Source organism: Hippopotamus amphibius, chromosome 2, assembly GCF_030028045.1.
Source record: "Hippopotamus amphibius kiboko isolate mHipAmp2 chromosome 2, mHipAmp2.hap2, whole genome shotgun sequence".
Taxonomy (NCBI): Eukaryota; Metazoa; Chordata; class Mammalia; order Artiodactyla; family Hippopotamidae; genus Hippopotamus; species Hippopotamus amphibius.
Genome location: NC_080187.1, coordinates 131,135,120 through 131,147,786, shown reverse-complemented (window position 1 = coordinate 131,147,786; position 12,667 = coordinate 131,135,120). Strand labels below are relative to the sequence as shown.

Sequence of the window (12,667 nt, the reverse complement as noted above, 5' to 3'; positions counted from 1 at the left end):
TGGGGTGGGCACTAAAGCTTGAAGAGGCAAGCTTGTAGGGAGCAGGTACCCTTTCTGGCATGACAGGGGCCCCCTGCAGAGGGATCACCGCACCCCCACGGGGCCCGGGCGGCTCCACCAGCGAGGTGGCTGCTCTGTATCAGACTCACAGACTCACTGTACAGCTGCCAGACGTTCACGTCCCCACCCAGGGTTTTGCAACCGCACAGGGATGAGGCCCAGGACTAAATGATTTGTTAACGCTCACTTGGGGAGATACAGCCACCCACCAGAACTGCATCTACCAGCGACCTCTGACACTGTCCGCAGCTGCGGTCGGCAGCCTACGGCTCCTGGCAGCCAAGTCCCAGGCGAGTGGCCTGACCACTGCAGGCAGAAAGGACACAGCCTCCCTCTGTCAGGCCTCGGGGACTGGTTTTTGTCTTTCACTTCACAGACAGCTGAAAATTGTTATGGAAGAACATTTTATTAAACATATTCAACTCACTTCCAATGAAATGATTAATTTTTCATTTACAGTGGTGTCCAATGTTTGTCTTCTGTTCTTTTTTTTTTTTTCTTTCAAACCAGCACCAAAAAGTAAAAGAAAAATACCATGGGTACAGTACGTAATGTAAGTTAACTAATGGAAAATATATACATTTGACTCTGAAATGGAGAGAAGAGAACAAAGCAATGATATTATTGACATTGAGGATCTTTCCCTGTGTTCGGATAATATCAAGCCATGGTCAACAGAGAGGGTTTCATTTGCACCAATGAAAATAGCACCATAAGATCGTGAGACTCTGTAGTTAGTAACACATTTGTGCAACCAAAAAGGTACAGTACTTGAGTGACAGTACAGGGTATTGTTAACAATAAAGAAACATCACTGTTGTAATGACAGCGTTTCATTGTCTTCTGTACAAAGTGGAGCAAGGATGCCGTGAAGGCTTCACCAAAATCAATCATTGCTTTGCCGTGAACAGAAGGCGGGCTGGTGAATTTCAGAGTGGCAGTGCCAGCGTGAGCTGAAACAGCTCAGAAAGACCTGAACTTTGGGGAGCCGAAGAGATGTTTAACAATAACTGAATCAATCATCTGCATTCTGAGGGTGTGGGGCCCTTGCCAGGGGCGTCCAGTTGATACCGTCAAGGTGGCCGGTGGGGAGATTCCGAGACACCAGGGGAAAGGCTCGTCCCTGGGCACGTGCACACGCACCAGCTCAGGTGGGCCCGTGGTCCCCAGCAGACAGTAGGCAAGGCTGCCCCGGCTTCCTTACCTGGCTGCCCTGACTCTGTTCCTCAGACCCCGAGGCTGAGCGCTTTCTGTCCATCTGTGGTAAAGTATAGCCCATCTGGGGCTGGGGGAAAGCCGAGCCCTAGTTCCCCAAGCCTTTGCGGGACTTTGGGGAGTCTGCTGGCGACCAAGCTGGAGCTGGGAGGACAGCGTTCTGCACAGGCTCCGGGCAGCTGCTGAGGTTACCCTGCAGGTGAGCTGCCCCAGCCTGGCACCCTCTGGGGTCTTTCCACAGAGCACCTAAGGAGCTTCTTCAACACTTCTCACAGATTCAAGTGGAACTGAATAGATTCCCTGCCATCCCTACCACTCCTTTGCCTCTGGGGTAGTAAAAATCAGAAACCAAAACACAGCCCATAAGACAGGCTTGAGACGGCAGAGTGTTTCTTTTACTTTTTGATTTAAGCTGACTCTAACGTTGTGATGTCAAACACACACACACAGATACATAAACACAGCACCAATAAATCAAGAAGCACTTGGAGATGATCTCATGGAGATGAGCCTAAGTAAGACGCCCGTGGAAATAAGGGAAGAGAGGGTGGGCTTCCCATGATAAAGTCCTTGAATGTAAGCACCCATCAAACAGCCACGGAGTTGGTCAGCAGACCAGACCCCCCAGCATGTCGGAGCCCCTCCTCCCAGCTCCTGGGCGGGCAGGGTCCTACCATCTTCTGTGCTTTCACAGGGGCTGCTCTTGTCATCTCCCTGGGCTGCAGAGAGGGCACAGCTCTGTTCTGAGGGATGAGGGTCCTGTAGGAGGCAGATACCTTCTTCATGCTTTTCTGAGTGTCATTCCTGCCCCTCGATGATGGGTCAATAATGACAGCATGACAATGACAAACACTGCAAGGTCTGGACCACGGGAAGGCTGGGTGGGTGTGCAGTCATCCCGGCCAGGGGGCACTCCTCCACCCATCTGGGCACTAGGCTGAGCGGCCCTGGAGGAAACCCGCCCTGTGCCAGGGTGAAGCGCCAGGCCTGAGCCTGAGTCCTCAGAGGTTCTAAGAAGAATCAACTTCAGATAGATGGCCAAGGTCAATGGGAAGCAATCTCTAAGGTGCAAAGCTTTATGAAGTACTGGTTGGAGCAGAGGTCCCCGGAAGCAGAGGGGGAGCCCCTCTACCCCTCACAAAGCTGCCCTGAGCTCACCTCTATGCCAGGAAGCAATCCCAAGGCCAAAATTAGCATGTACCTCCTCTCACAGCACCTTGAAGAGAGGCTCTTCTGTTTCCCTGGGTGAGCGACCCCAGAGATCTGAAAACTAGATATGTCCCTAAACCCAAACCCTTCCGGAATATTCTTCCCCACGTGGGTGGTGTGCAGAACTATGCAGCCCTGGTGTCCTTGCTGGTTCACACAGACTCAGACTCTCAGGGACAAGACCTCCAAGGAAAGGCTGGGACCTAGGGAGCACGTTCCCCGACCAGGCGGAGGGGCCACGGGCTGGTCCTTGTGGTATCGAGGGGCTCCGGCAGCCCTGCCTCTCCAGAGAAGCCTCCTTCCATCCAGGGCATCACTGGCTTTCAGAATAAAGCCTGCTTTACAGTAAAACGTCTCATTTTTTGGATATCCCCTGCCCCCCCGCCCCAATCAAGCATTGGGAAGTCAAACGTCAGAAGAAAGCCGAGACGGGGTGCCCGTGCCATCTCTCTTCACGATTGTCTATCAGAGGTGTTCCCTTTGAGGTACGTGGAACCTTAGAAATTACAATTATTTTGTGACTCATGCCTATTTTTTCCTTACCATAGAAAGCCATCCAGTGGCTGTTAACAATATATTAAGTATAAAAGCACTAAGCAAACGTCAAGTCCACTCTCAAGTTCTAAGCGATTGGATTTTGGGGACAGCCTCCCGGGTGAGCCTCGGCGTGCTCTGCGGGTCCCGGCCGCAGGACTGGTGTGCTCTCCGGCGGGTGGGCTTTCCATGAGCCATGTGGTCAGGATGCAGACCTCACGTCGGGGCGTCGCGGGACCGCTGGGCCGCCTGTCATGAGCTCGGTGCCGGTGGTGGCTGGCGCATCTTGTTCGCATAGAAGTCCCTGCACGTCTGGCAGCAGCGCTGGTACCATCTCATGTCCTGGCAGAGGTTCTTTTCTCGGATGACCCTGCAGTACACTGTCCACTGGTCCCGTGTGCATTTGTAGGTCAGAGCAGCTAAGGGGACAGTGGAGAGAGAAAGCCCAGGGGTTATGGGTGGCCTGGTGCACACACAGATGGCCTGCAGTCTGACACACTCAGGGCTGCCCTTACCCACGTGTATGCTGGAGACTTGCACAGACTGGGGAAACCACGCCCCTGCCAAGGCCACTGTGGCTGTGGCTTTCTTCTACAAGGGATACACTCAGAGTCCAACCTGACCACTTGGCAGAATTCAGTGGTCTGACTGCCGCCTCAGGGCGAGGGCACTGCCCCCCTGCTTCGGAGCTAAGTGGCAGGCACTGTTATTTTATGGTGGAGGACATCATCTGTTGGCATTTATAAGACAGAAAGGCGCACAGGAGTGGATGTCAAAGGCCCACAAAAGTACAAGGTCACAGCACAAGCAAGTGGCCTGAATCGCCTTCAGGGTCTTGGTCCTGCCTGAGGGAGGTTTCTGGAGGATACCAATGAGGCTTGTGCATGCAAGAGTCTGGTGTACCCTCTGCAGGCTCAAAGACCCCCCCAGTGAAGCTGCTTGGAAACACCCTTCATGTTGGTGACACTCCAGTATTAGGGAAAGGGCTTTGCACGGGAAAAAATCCCCTAGGGATTTCTATTTGGCAAGGCAGAAACTCTGTTCAATGGAATCATCAGATCAGTACCAGACATTCTTCTTGTGCCACCACTGGCCGGGCACGTGGCCTGGTGAAGGGCTGGGTTTGAAGCGCTCAGAGCCAAACTGCTCACACGAAATCTCCCTGCCGAATTAAGATTCCAACCTGTCAACACCCTGTTTTCCTCTCAAGCATTAGCTTAAGGAACATTCCATGCACGCATCACCAAGATTTCATGAATGACACCCCCAGATCCTTCATTTCCCGAACCAAGCACCTCCCTGTGCCTCCTTCACACACAGGAAACCCAAAACATTTGAGGAACGTTCTCCTGTGTCCCCCATTTGTTGGCAGAGGGGCGCACGTGTTTGAGAACCCACTTTACAAACATCCATTTCATGCCAAGGAATGAAATTCCATCTCTGAGACCTCAGACCCTCCGCAGAACTGACACACGTTGGCCTCTCCAGAACTCAAATGCGGCCCAAGGAGGGGGCTTTCGGGCTCACAGAACTCCCACCGTCAGCAGGGGCTCACTGGCCAGGGGATGCAGCAGTCCCAGGAGCTGGGGGTCAGTAGAGGTACTCACCAAGGCGAGGGGAGGTGATGGTGTTCACGTTGATCTTGTCATTGCAGACTTCTTGGTGGCACTGTTTGTAGGCTGCCGGCTTGGAGAGGGCAGGGCACTCGTTGCCATGGCGCCCAGTGATCTGGTGCATGCACTGTACCACACGGGACTGCAGCCCCTTCCCACAGGTCGACGAGCACTGCCAGAGACAGGGAGAGCTGCGCTGGGGCCCGGTGAGCTAGGAGCCGGACCCGGGCTGAGGGGCTTTGACTGTGGCCCCCCATCTCAGCACCCCTGTGTCTGGCCCCTGTGTGTCATTCTTAAGAGCTTGAGATAATTGCAGGACAAGAGGGTTGGCTGCCCACCAGTTGCCTGATGGAAAACTGTTTCAAGATATTTGTGTCTCCCCAGCATTTACATGTTGAAGCCCTACCCCCCAGCGGGATGGTATTTGAAGGTAGGTCCTTTGGGAGGTAATTGGGTTTAAATGAGGTCATGAGGGTGGGGCCCCATGATGAGATTAGTGTCTTTATAAGAAGAGGAAGAGAGATCAGAGTGCTCTCCTTCCATCACGTGATGACACATGCCAAGGCGGCTGTCCGCAAGCCAGGAAGTGGTCCCTCACCAAGAACCGAAAGTGCCAGCACCTTGACCTCAAACTTCTTAGCCTCCAGAACCGTGAGAAATAAAAGTCTCATTGTGTAAGCCACCCAACCTGTGGTATTTTGTTACAGCAGCCTGAGCTAAGACAGGCTTTGAAATTCTCCGGGAGTTGGGTGACTTGCTGGCACCCAGCAGGGACTGGCCGTGATGGCCACAGGAACATCCCCAGCACTTTGTGCTGCCTGCGGTGCCTGGGCCTTTGTCCGGCCCTGGGCATGGAGAGGAGCCCAATAATGACGGGGCTGAATTTCCACGAGCCTGGAGGGCTGGGGCTCAGAATTAAGTAAACTTAGAGAAAATGAAGAAGGGCAACCTTTCTTGCAAAATGGACTCATGGACTAATATTGGGGCTAACAGTTTTAATTTAGACACCCAATCCCTAGTTCTTGGCACTTCCAGCCTTTGCAGATGTCCATTTGCTAAAACCAAGCCAATGTGGTTCAGCAGACCATCCTGTGTTCCCAGTGAGTAGCCTTTTGAGATGTTACTATGTGTTCTGTCTCCTGTTCTTCTTCCTATTCCTTTTTGTGCCCCTTTAAAGCATTTACAGGGACTTCCTAGGTGGCACAGTGGTTAAGAATCCACCTGCCAATTCCAGGGGACATGGGTTCAATCCCTGCCCCAGGAAGATCCCACATGCAGCAGAGCAACTAAGTCCGTGTGCCACAACTATTGAGCCCATGTGCCACAACAACTGAAGCCCATAAGCCTAGAGCCCATGCTCTGCAACAAGAGAAGCCACCACAATGAGGAGCCTGCACACTACAATGAAGAGTAGCCCCTGCTTGCCACAACTAGGGAAAGCCTGCACGTAGCAACAAAGACCCAATGCAGCCAATCAATAAATAAATGAATTTATAAAAAATAAATAAATAAAGTGTTTACAGGGAAGCTGCCAGGTATCCAGCACCAGCCCCCATCCTGCTGGCCAGCCCCTCTGCCCTTGCTTGTTTTCCTGGGAGCCCTTTGAAGCATCTCTCCATTAAGTTGGCCTCCTCCCAGCCAGAGTGCCTGGTCCACATTCATACTCTCTCCATCTGGGGTCCCCCAGCATGAACAGTACCCGTGATTTACAGGGTTCTGAGAGCACTCTGCAAACCTTTAACAAAGCAAAGAGCACAGGTACAGCAGCCCAGCTGGAGTTAATACTGCCACCTCAGGGTGAAAAGAGGGGAGCAGAGCCTCTCCTCTGAGTGCCATGTGGTGAAGACGCCAGGTGCCATCTGGATCACATGCCTCCCTGTCTCCTCCCCTCGGGTCTGACCCTGGCCTGTGCTGGAGGAAGGGCCTTCCCTGGAGGTCTGTGAGGGGTTACCCTGCACGGGCTCAGCGTGGAGCCCTCATCCATGAGAAGTGGCCATCGCCTGTGCTCCCAGAGGGGCTTTTGTGCCCCAGGTGAATTCCTCTCCTCTCTAGTCTAATGAGCAGGATCACATTTTTTTTTTTTTTTTTTTCACTTCAGAAGGATAGAGAGCATGGTGCTCTGTTGGGGCCCAGTCTTAAATCACAAAAGAGGTGGGAAAACCACAAGTGCGCCTTCCCTTGCACCGAGCACCGCCCCACTCCCACCTGGCGTGTTTCTGATGTGTTCGAACCAAAATGGGCTCTCTCTGACAGGCACGGCTGTGTGCCTTGCTTCATATCCATCTTCTGGATAAATCCATCAAGGGCTGCTCACAGCCTTGAGAATCCTTCGTGCATGATAAACGTACATTCCTGGGTCCACCCTAGACCTCAGGAGTGTGTACTGGAGCATTTGAAAGGTTGCGGGGCTGCTGCAGTGGAGGGATGAGGCCACATGGCAAGGTTCCCATGGGCTGGAGACCTGGAACGTGGGACAGGTGCCACAGCAATGTGACGTCTGCCTAGAGGGCGTCTCGGAGGGAGTGGCTGCAGGTCTGGGTCTGCTGCATGGGATTACCTGGAGAGCTCTGAAAGATCTTGATGTCCCAGACCAAACACTCAGTATCCCTCGAGGATGCACCGGGCATCAGCGTTTTTCAAAGCTCTCCAGGTAAGTAACTGCAACAAGCAGCCAGAGCTGAGAACTTGCCTGTGATTCTACCATGAACTTCTTCCCTATGTCCTGTGTAGTGTGAGGAGCTCTCTTTTCTTATGATGAAGTAGTCGAGCATTTGTATACAAATACGTGTGATTAAGCAAGAACAGACATCCACCCGCAGCCCTGACTACTAAGTTTATATACAGGTGATAGGTGCGCTCAAATACAAGAGATGAAGCCTTTCACTCAAAACTATTCTTGGAAAAGAGTACGTTGCTTTATAATTCCGTGACAACAAAACCTCTCATAGTTCAGGGGCAGGGATGAGGGATACCCTCCATTATTTGTAGCAAAATCACCTGGGGGGTTAAAAGAAAAAGGGAGGCAAAGAAATGGAACTCTCCCTGGAAGTAGGACATCATAATCCTAGATGAGGGAGGATGGTGTAAGCAATTTGTTATGATCGCTTGGAAAGCAATCTGGTAAGTGGCTGTACCCAGTGACCGGAGGTCCACACCAATGGGGTACGTGAAGGAAACGGCCAAGGGTCCCGAGGCGGCGCAAAATCCCATGAATGTAGAGCAACGTCTTGCCTATGCAGAGCCGTGCCAACGCAGAGCAACCTCACACCGCGGCTTGCGAGGGAATGTCCAGTGGGAACAGCACATCCAAAAAAGGCGGCATCCCGGGGAATGGGGACGGCAGTGCCCTGTGCACTCCGGCAAGCTGAACAGGGGACCCAGGAGGTGCGGCGCTGGATGACAAAGCCGCTGCAGACGACAGGATGTGCTTTACAAAACTGCTGATGTGCAACTGTTTTCGACCCCACAGAAATAGCAATTTCCTCAGGTGCAACTTCATCATACGCTAAAGACAGAAAATAGCAATATTTCTAAATTTAAACATAATATATAAACTTTACATATGAACATATAACATGAATAAGTATGTATTGTAAGTAGGCATTTGACTAGTCCACCTACACCATTAAAGACCTTTATATCTAAATTGATCGTAAAATTTTTAAAAAGCCCTGCTCCCCGGGAGAGCATGTACCTGGGGCCTTGTTTCTGTGACTCCTGGGCACGTGGGGAGGAAGGGGCCATGCGAGCTGCTCTACAGACACCACCCGCCCTTGTCTTCCCATCTTGACTTGGCTCACTGGTGCCACCTGCTGTGGGAGACACACCAGGAGGAAGAGGGGGTGTCCTCATAGCGCTCCTTGGAGAAGGGGTGCATCCAGGGTGGGGCAGGTGGTGGTGGGGTTTCTGGGTTTCCAGGAAACTCCGCACAGGCTAACAGAGAAGGACCTGGGGCTATGGTCCCGCTCCCATGGGCCCCCTGACCATGAGGTATGCAGAGCCTGCCGGTGGGGCCATCAGCCTGGCTGGGTCACTTCCTGCCCAGAAACACCAGGTAGGGTTTCAATGTCTTTTGCAAGTGTCGTTATTATTTATGTGAAATCAGGGCAAGGGCTCAATCCTACGGATCTCCTAAAACCAAATGCAAAATTGACAAGGTCTCTGCGAGAAAGGATCAAGGACCACTGTAACACTCAAGAGTCTGGGGTGACCTTGAAGACTGCTCTCCCCTCTGAAAGCCCTTAGTCTTGTTTCACATGCCCTGGGGTGGGGTGGGGGGAGAGCATTCACGACACCCCCAGCCTGTGCGGGCGGCACGTTGGTTCTGTCTGTGGGCTCCTCTGTAGGAGTCCATGAGAGTGTGGAACAGCCCACGACCATCCCAAGGGGCTGACCTTGGCCACTGAGCTGGATGGGGGTCAGTGTCTGGCCCAAGGTCACAGCTTGATGACTGGCAGAGGAGGGACAGAACCCCAGCTGCCCCATCCCATGGGCCAAATTCTATCTTCCTGTATGAATTAGAGGCTAAATTGGATGGAGCTTCTATGGGGGTGGCCAGGAATCAAAACAACAGGTCACTGCCCAGCTCCACCATTTCTTCCTTATCTTTCCTAGCTTGAGTTCCTGGTTTTTAACTTTCTAGTCTATAAAAAGAACTGCCCCATGACATCACAGAGGGTATCTCCAAAGTTATTCTACAGAGACTCAAGTGTCTGTTCTTAGGGCTTTCCAGCACCTCTGAGAGGCAGGGCCACGCCAGGTGAGAGGCTGGGGCTGACCCTCAGCTGCCGTGGGCGCCCTCTGAGACCCCGCAGACTCTGCCCCTCACAGGGATTTGACTCCGGGATTAGGTTTTGTGACATTGTAGCTGCAGCCCTGGGGGCTACCGTTCACACAGCTCTGGGCTGTGGATGGACTGTGCTCTCTTGGAAGAATCTTTGAGACCATCAGGTGTTTGCTTAGCCGCCTGGAGAAGGTGTCTGACCCAGCCCCCCAGAGGCTGCCTCAGAGCAACAGGTGAGGAGACAAACAGGTTACAGAGTAGCATGTACAAAAACCATCCCATTTTTGTTCAATACCTGTGTGTGTGTGTGTGTGTGTGTGTGTGTGTGTGTGGATGTGTGTATACCTATATAAAAGTTTGGAAGACAAACCATTGAAAAAATTTACCATGCTGTCATCTGGTTTGTGGGACTACTTTTTCTCTTTTGTGTCCTCCCAAGCAAGATAGAATTACCTATGTAATTAAAAATAAAAGTGGAAAATTCCACCCATGACCCTGTGGTGCAGCTGCCACCTTCCGGGCCTGCTGCATTTTCATTTGAGCCAAGGTGGTACCTAGCCTGCCCCCGGCCTAAAATCCATGCATAACTACCCACTCCTCGGCCGGAGTTTCAGCAGGGATGGTGCAGTGGGGGCAGGACAGGCCTGTCAGCGTGCTGCAGCCCCCTTACTCGCTGCGTGACCTCGGGCAAGTTACTTAACCTATACGAGCCCCAGCTTTTTTATTTGTAGCTTGAGAATAATAAAACCTTTCTTGCAGGATGATTTCCAAGATTAGAGACAGCTTAGAGCAGTGCCTAGCAGGAAGTCAGGAACGGACAAACGCTGCTACTATTATTAACAACAGCAAGCACGGGGCCAGGAGCAGAGAGAGCTGGCCAGGGAGTCCCTGGAGCCAAGGAAGGCGCCCTGAGTGGCCTGGCCTGCTTAACCCTGCCTGGATCACCGTGCCTGTCACCAGGCAGGTGTGGACGTCCACCTTTGTCTGGCGCCCACAACATCCAGGAGCACAATCAGAGACTGACTCAGCCCTGAAGACACAATGTGATTCCAGAGAGGCTGCAGGGCTGCGTCCTCCTGTAACCTGAGCTCCCTGCATTAAGGGGAACACAGACACAGACGATGAATGTCACCTCTGTCGGCCTCCCCTCAGCCTCCGCTTTAATTAAACAGTGAGGAGCCTGCAGCGTCTCCTGATAGCATCGAATTAGCCCCAAGCATCACTGTGAAGTCATGTCTCAGGCTTCTAAAATCTAAGCAAACAGATCTATAAAAAAACAGGTCTGGTCTTCTTTGAAGCCCTCCCTCGCTGCTGGGTAGTTTTTCAAGCCGTGCACGACATTAACATTTAATGTGGCTCCCGAGACTCAGGAAACCGAGACAAAATGGAGCAGTAATAAATCCGCCAGGAAAGCTCCTTGCCAGACGACCCGGAGGACGTGCAGCCCCTCGCGCCACCCTCCAGCCAGTGTCTGCAGTGGCACCTCACACGCGAGGCCCGTGGGTGGCGATGACGGTGGCGGTGGTGATGGCAGTAGTAACAGCAGCAGGGCCCACCTTTCGCCTGCCTGCTGGTGCCGGGCACGGGGCTCACACCCCTTCTCACGAACCCTCACTCATTTTCATGCTGTCAGCCGCTGTGGCCGGGGCGTGTGCTCAGAACGCAGTAGGTACAGAATAAACGTGCAGCGACTGCAGGAATGGTGTCTGCAGGGCACAGCACCTCCTTCAGAGAGGCGGAGAGGGTCCACGCCTTCTCTGTGATGCAGCCCCGGGCCGCCCAGAGGCCTGCAGTCCTCGAGGGCCACGCGGCTCCCCCGCAGGGAGGAACCACGTCTCTGTCACCAGGCGCGGGCCCAGCCCTGATGACACGCTCCGCCATGGGGGGGACCCCCTCCTCCTCACTGCTCCCAGCTCTAAAATCACGACTCTCAGTGACACCAGATTCCAAAGGGATGTTTTGAGAATTAGCTAAAGGAAGTTGTAGAAATCGTGGGAAGAGGAAAACGTGACAGGCACGTTTAATACACACGTGAGCGCTGGCTCCTACAGCGGGGAAGACGGGCAGGGCGCCCTGCACAGGCTCTGGGGTGAGCAGGAGGTGGGGTTAGGGTGAAATAATGCAAAGAGGAGCCCTCAGGGCACCGGGTGCCCCACCCGCCAACGCTCTCAGGGAGCTGTCCTCCGGGGGTTGGGTGCGGGGCTCGCCTGCCTCCGAGGGGCAGGACTAGGCAGCCCCACATGACAGTGAGGGGCGTGGGGGAGAGAATCCCCTCACAGGAACTGCATTTTCTGCTCGCGTCCGAAAGACACTGGGCTGGTAAAATCTCAAAAGTTCTTCAAAAGCGTTTTTGACAGATCTCCCCCCAGACTTGGCATGAGCCATGCAAGCCACGGAAGCTGCTGAGACCTGAAATAGCAGGTTTAAACAGTGATGAAAATCCCCACTGTCTTTGCTCCAGCCTTGAAACTGGAAATGCTTTTTTAGAAACACACACACACACACACACACACGCACACGCACACACGCACGCACACACACACCCCACCCCCTTCTCCCTTCAACGCATACTTTCTTTCAAACTGTTTTTGAAATCCTCAAATCCCTGAATTCTATCCTCAGCCTTAGCTTTGGGTTCCCCCCAAACTCTCTGAATTCACAGCCTACTGACCTACAGGTTCTGGTTGGGACATTATAGTCAGGGAACCAGAAGGCCCAGGTGACCCCCCCGCCATGGGCCTGTAAGGGCTGGCTATTCCAAGAGCTCTTGCTTCTTGTTTCAGATGGGCCAGGAGCACAGAGCGGGCTGCAGGAGCTATCTCACTGCCTCCCCTCGGGCAGGAGCTGCTACCACTTTGGTAACTTAGCTCTCCCAGCTGATCAGAGACTGTTTGAAAGGCCCTCCAGCCCTGCTACAGAAGGAGGGCCTAGGTGCCCAGCAAAGGCTGCCTGGATGTCTCCTGCCCCGAGCCATGCTGTCATCACATGGGGCCCCAGGTCAGGGCACACACTGTTTCATGGGGTCCGAACCACATTCAAAGAACTCACCTGCTAAGACATCAATATTTTACAGGCCTGTATAAGAAAGCCAATTCTGGGCTTCCTAGGTGGCGCAGTGGTTAAGAATCTGCCTGCCAATGCAGCAGACACGGGTTTGATCCCCGCTCCAGGAAGATCCCACGTGCCGCGGAGCAACTAAGCCCGTGCGCCACAACTATCGAGCCTGCGCTTTAGAGCCTGTGAGCCACAACTA

At 53.2% G+C, this 12,667-nt stretch overlaps 1 protein-coding gene across 5 annotated transcripts in view; it reads right to left on the bottom strand.

Moving 5' to 3' along the window:
• Positions 1 to 529: 529 nt before the first annotated feature.
• Positions 530 to 12,667, bottom strand: part of ADAMTS17 (ADAM metallopeptidase with thrombospondin type 1 motif 17) — a 352,116-nt gene continuing 339,978 nt past the window's right edge. For 4 of the 5 annotated variants that reach the window (XM_057724212.1, XM_057724214.1, XM_057724213.1 and 1 more), the window contains 2 exons: positions 4,626 to 4,803; positions 530 to 3,437 (listed from right to left, as the gene is read on the bottom strand). In XM_057724212.1, coding sequence (XP_057580195.1) covers positions 3,271 to 3,437; positions 4,626 to 4,803 — 345 coding nt within the window. In that variant the 3' untranslated portion in view covers positions 530 to 3,270. The remainder of the gene's footprint in view (positions 3,438 to 4,625; positions 4,804 to 12,667) is intronic. The other variant, XM_057724216.1, reaches the window with a different exon arrangement.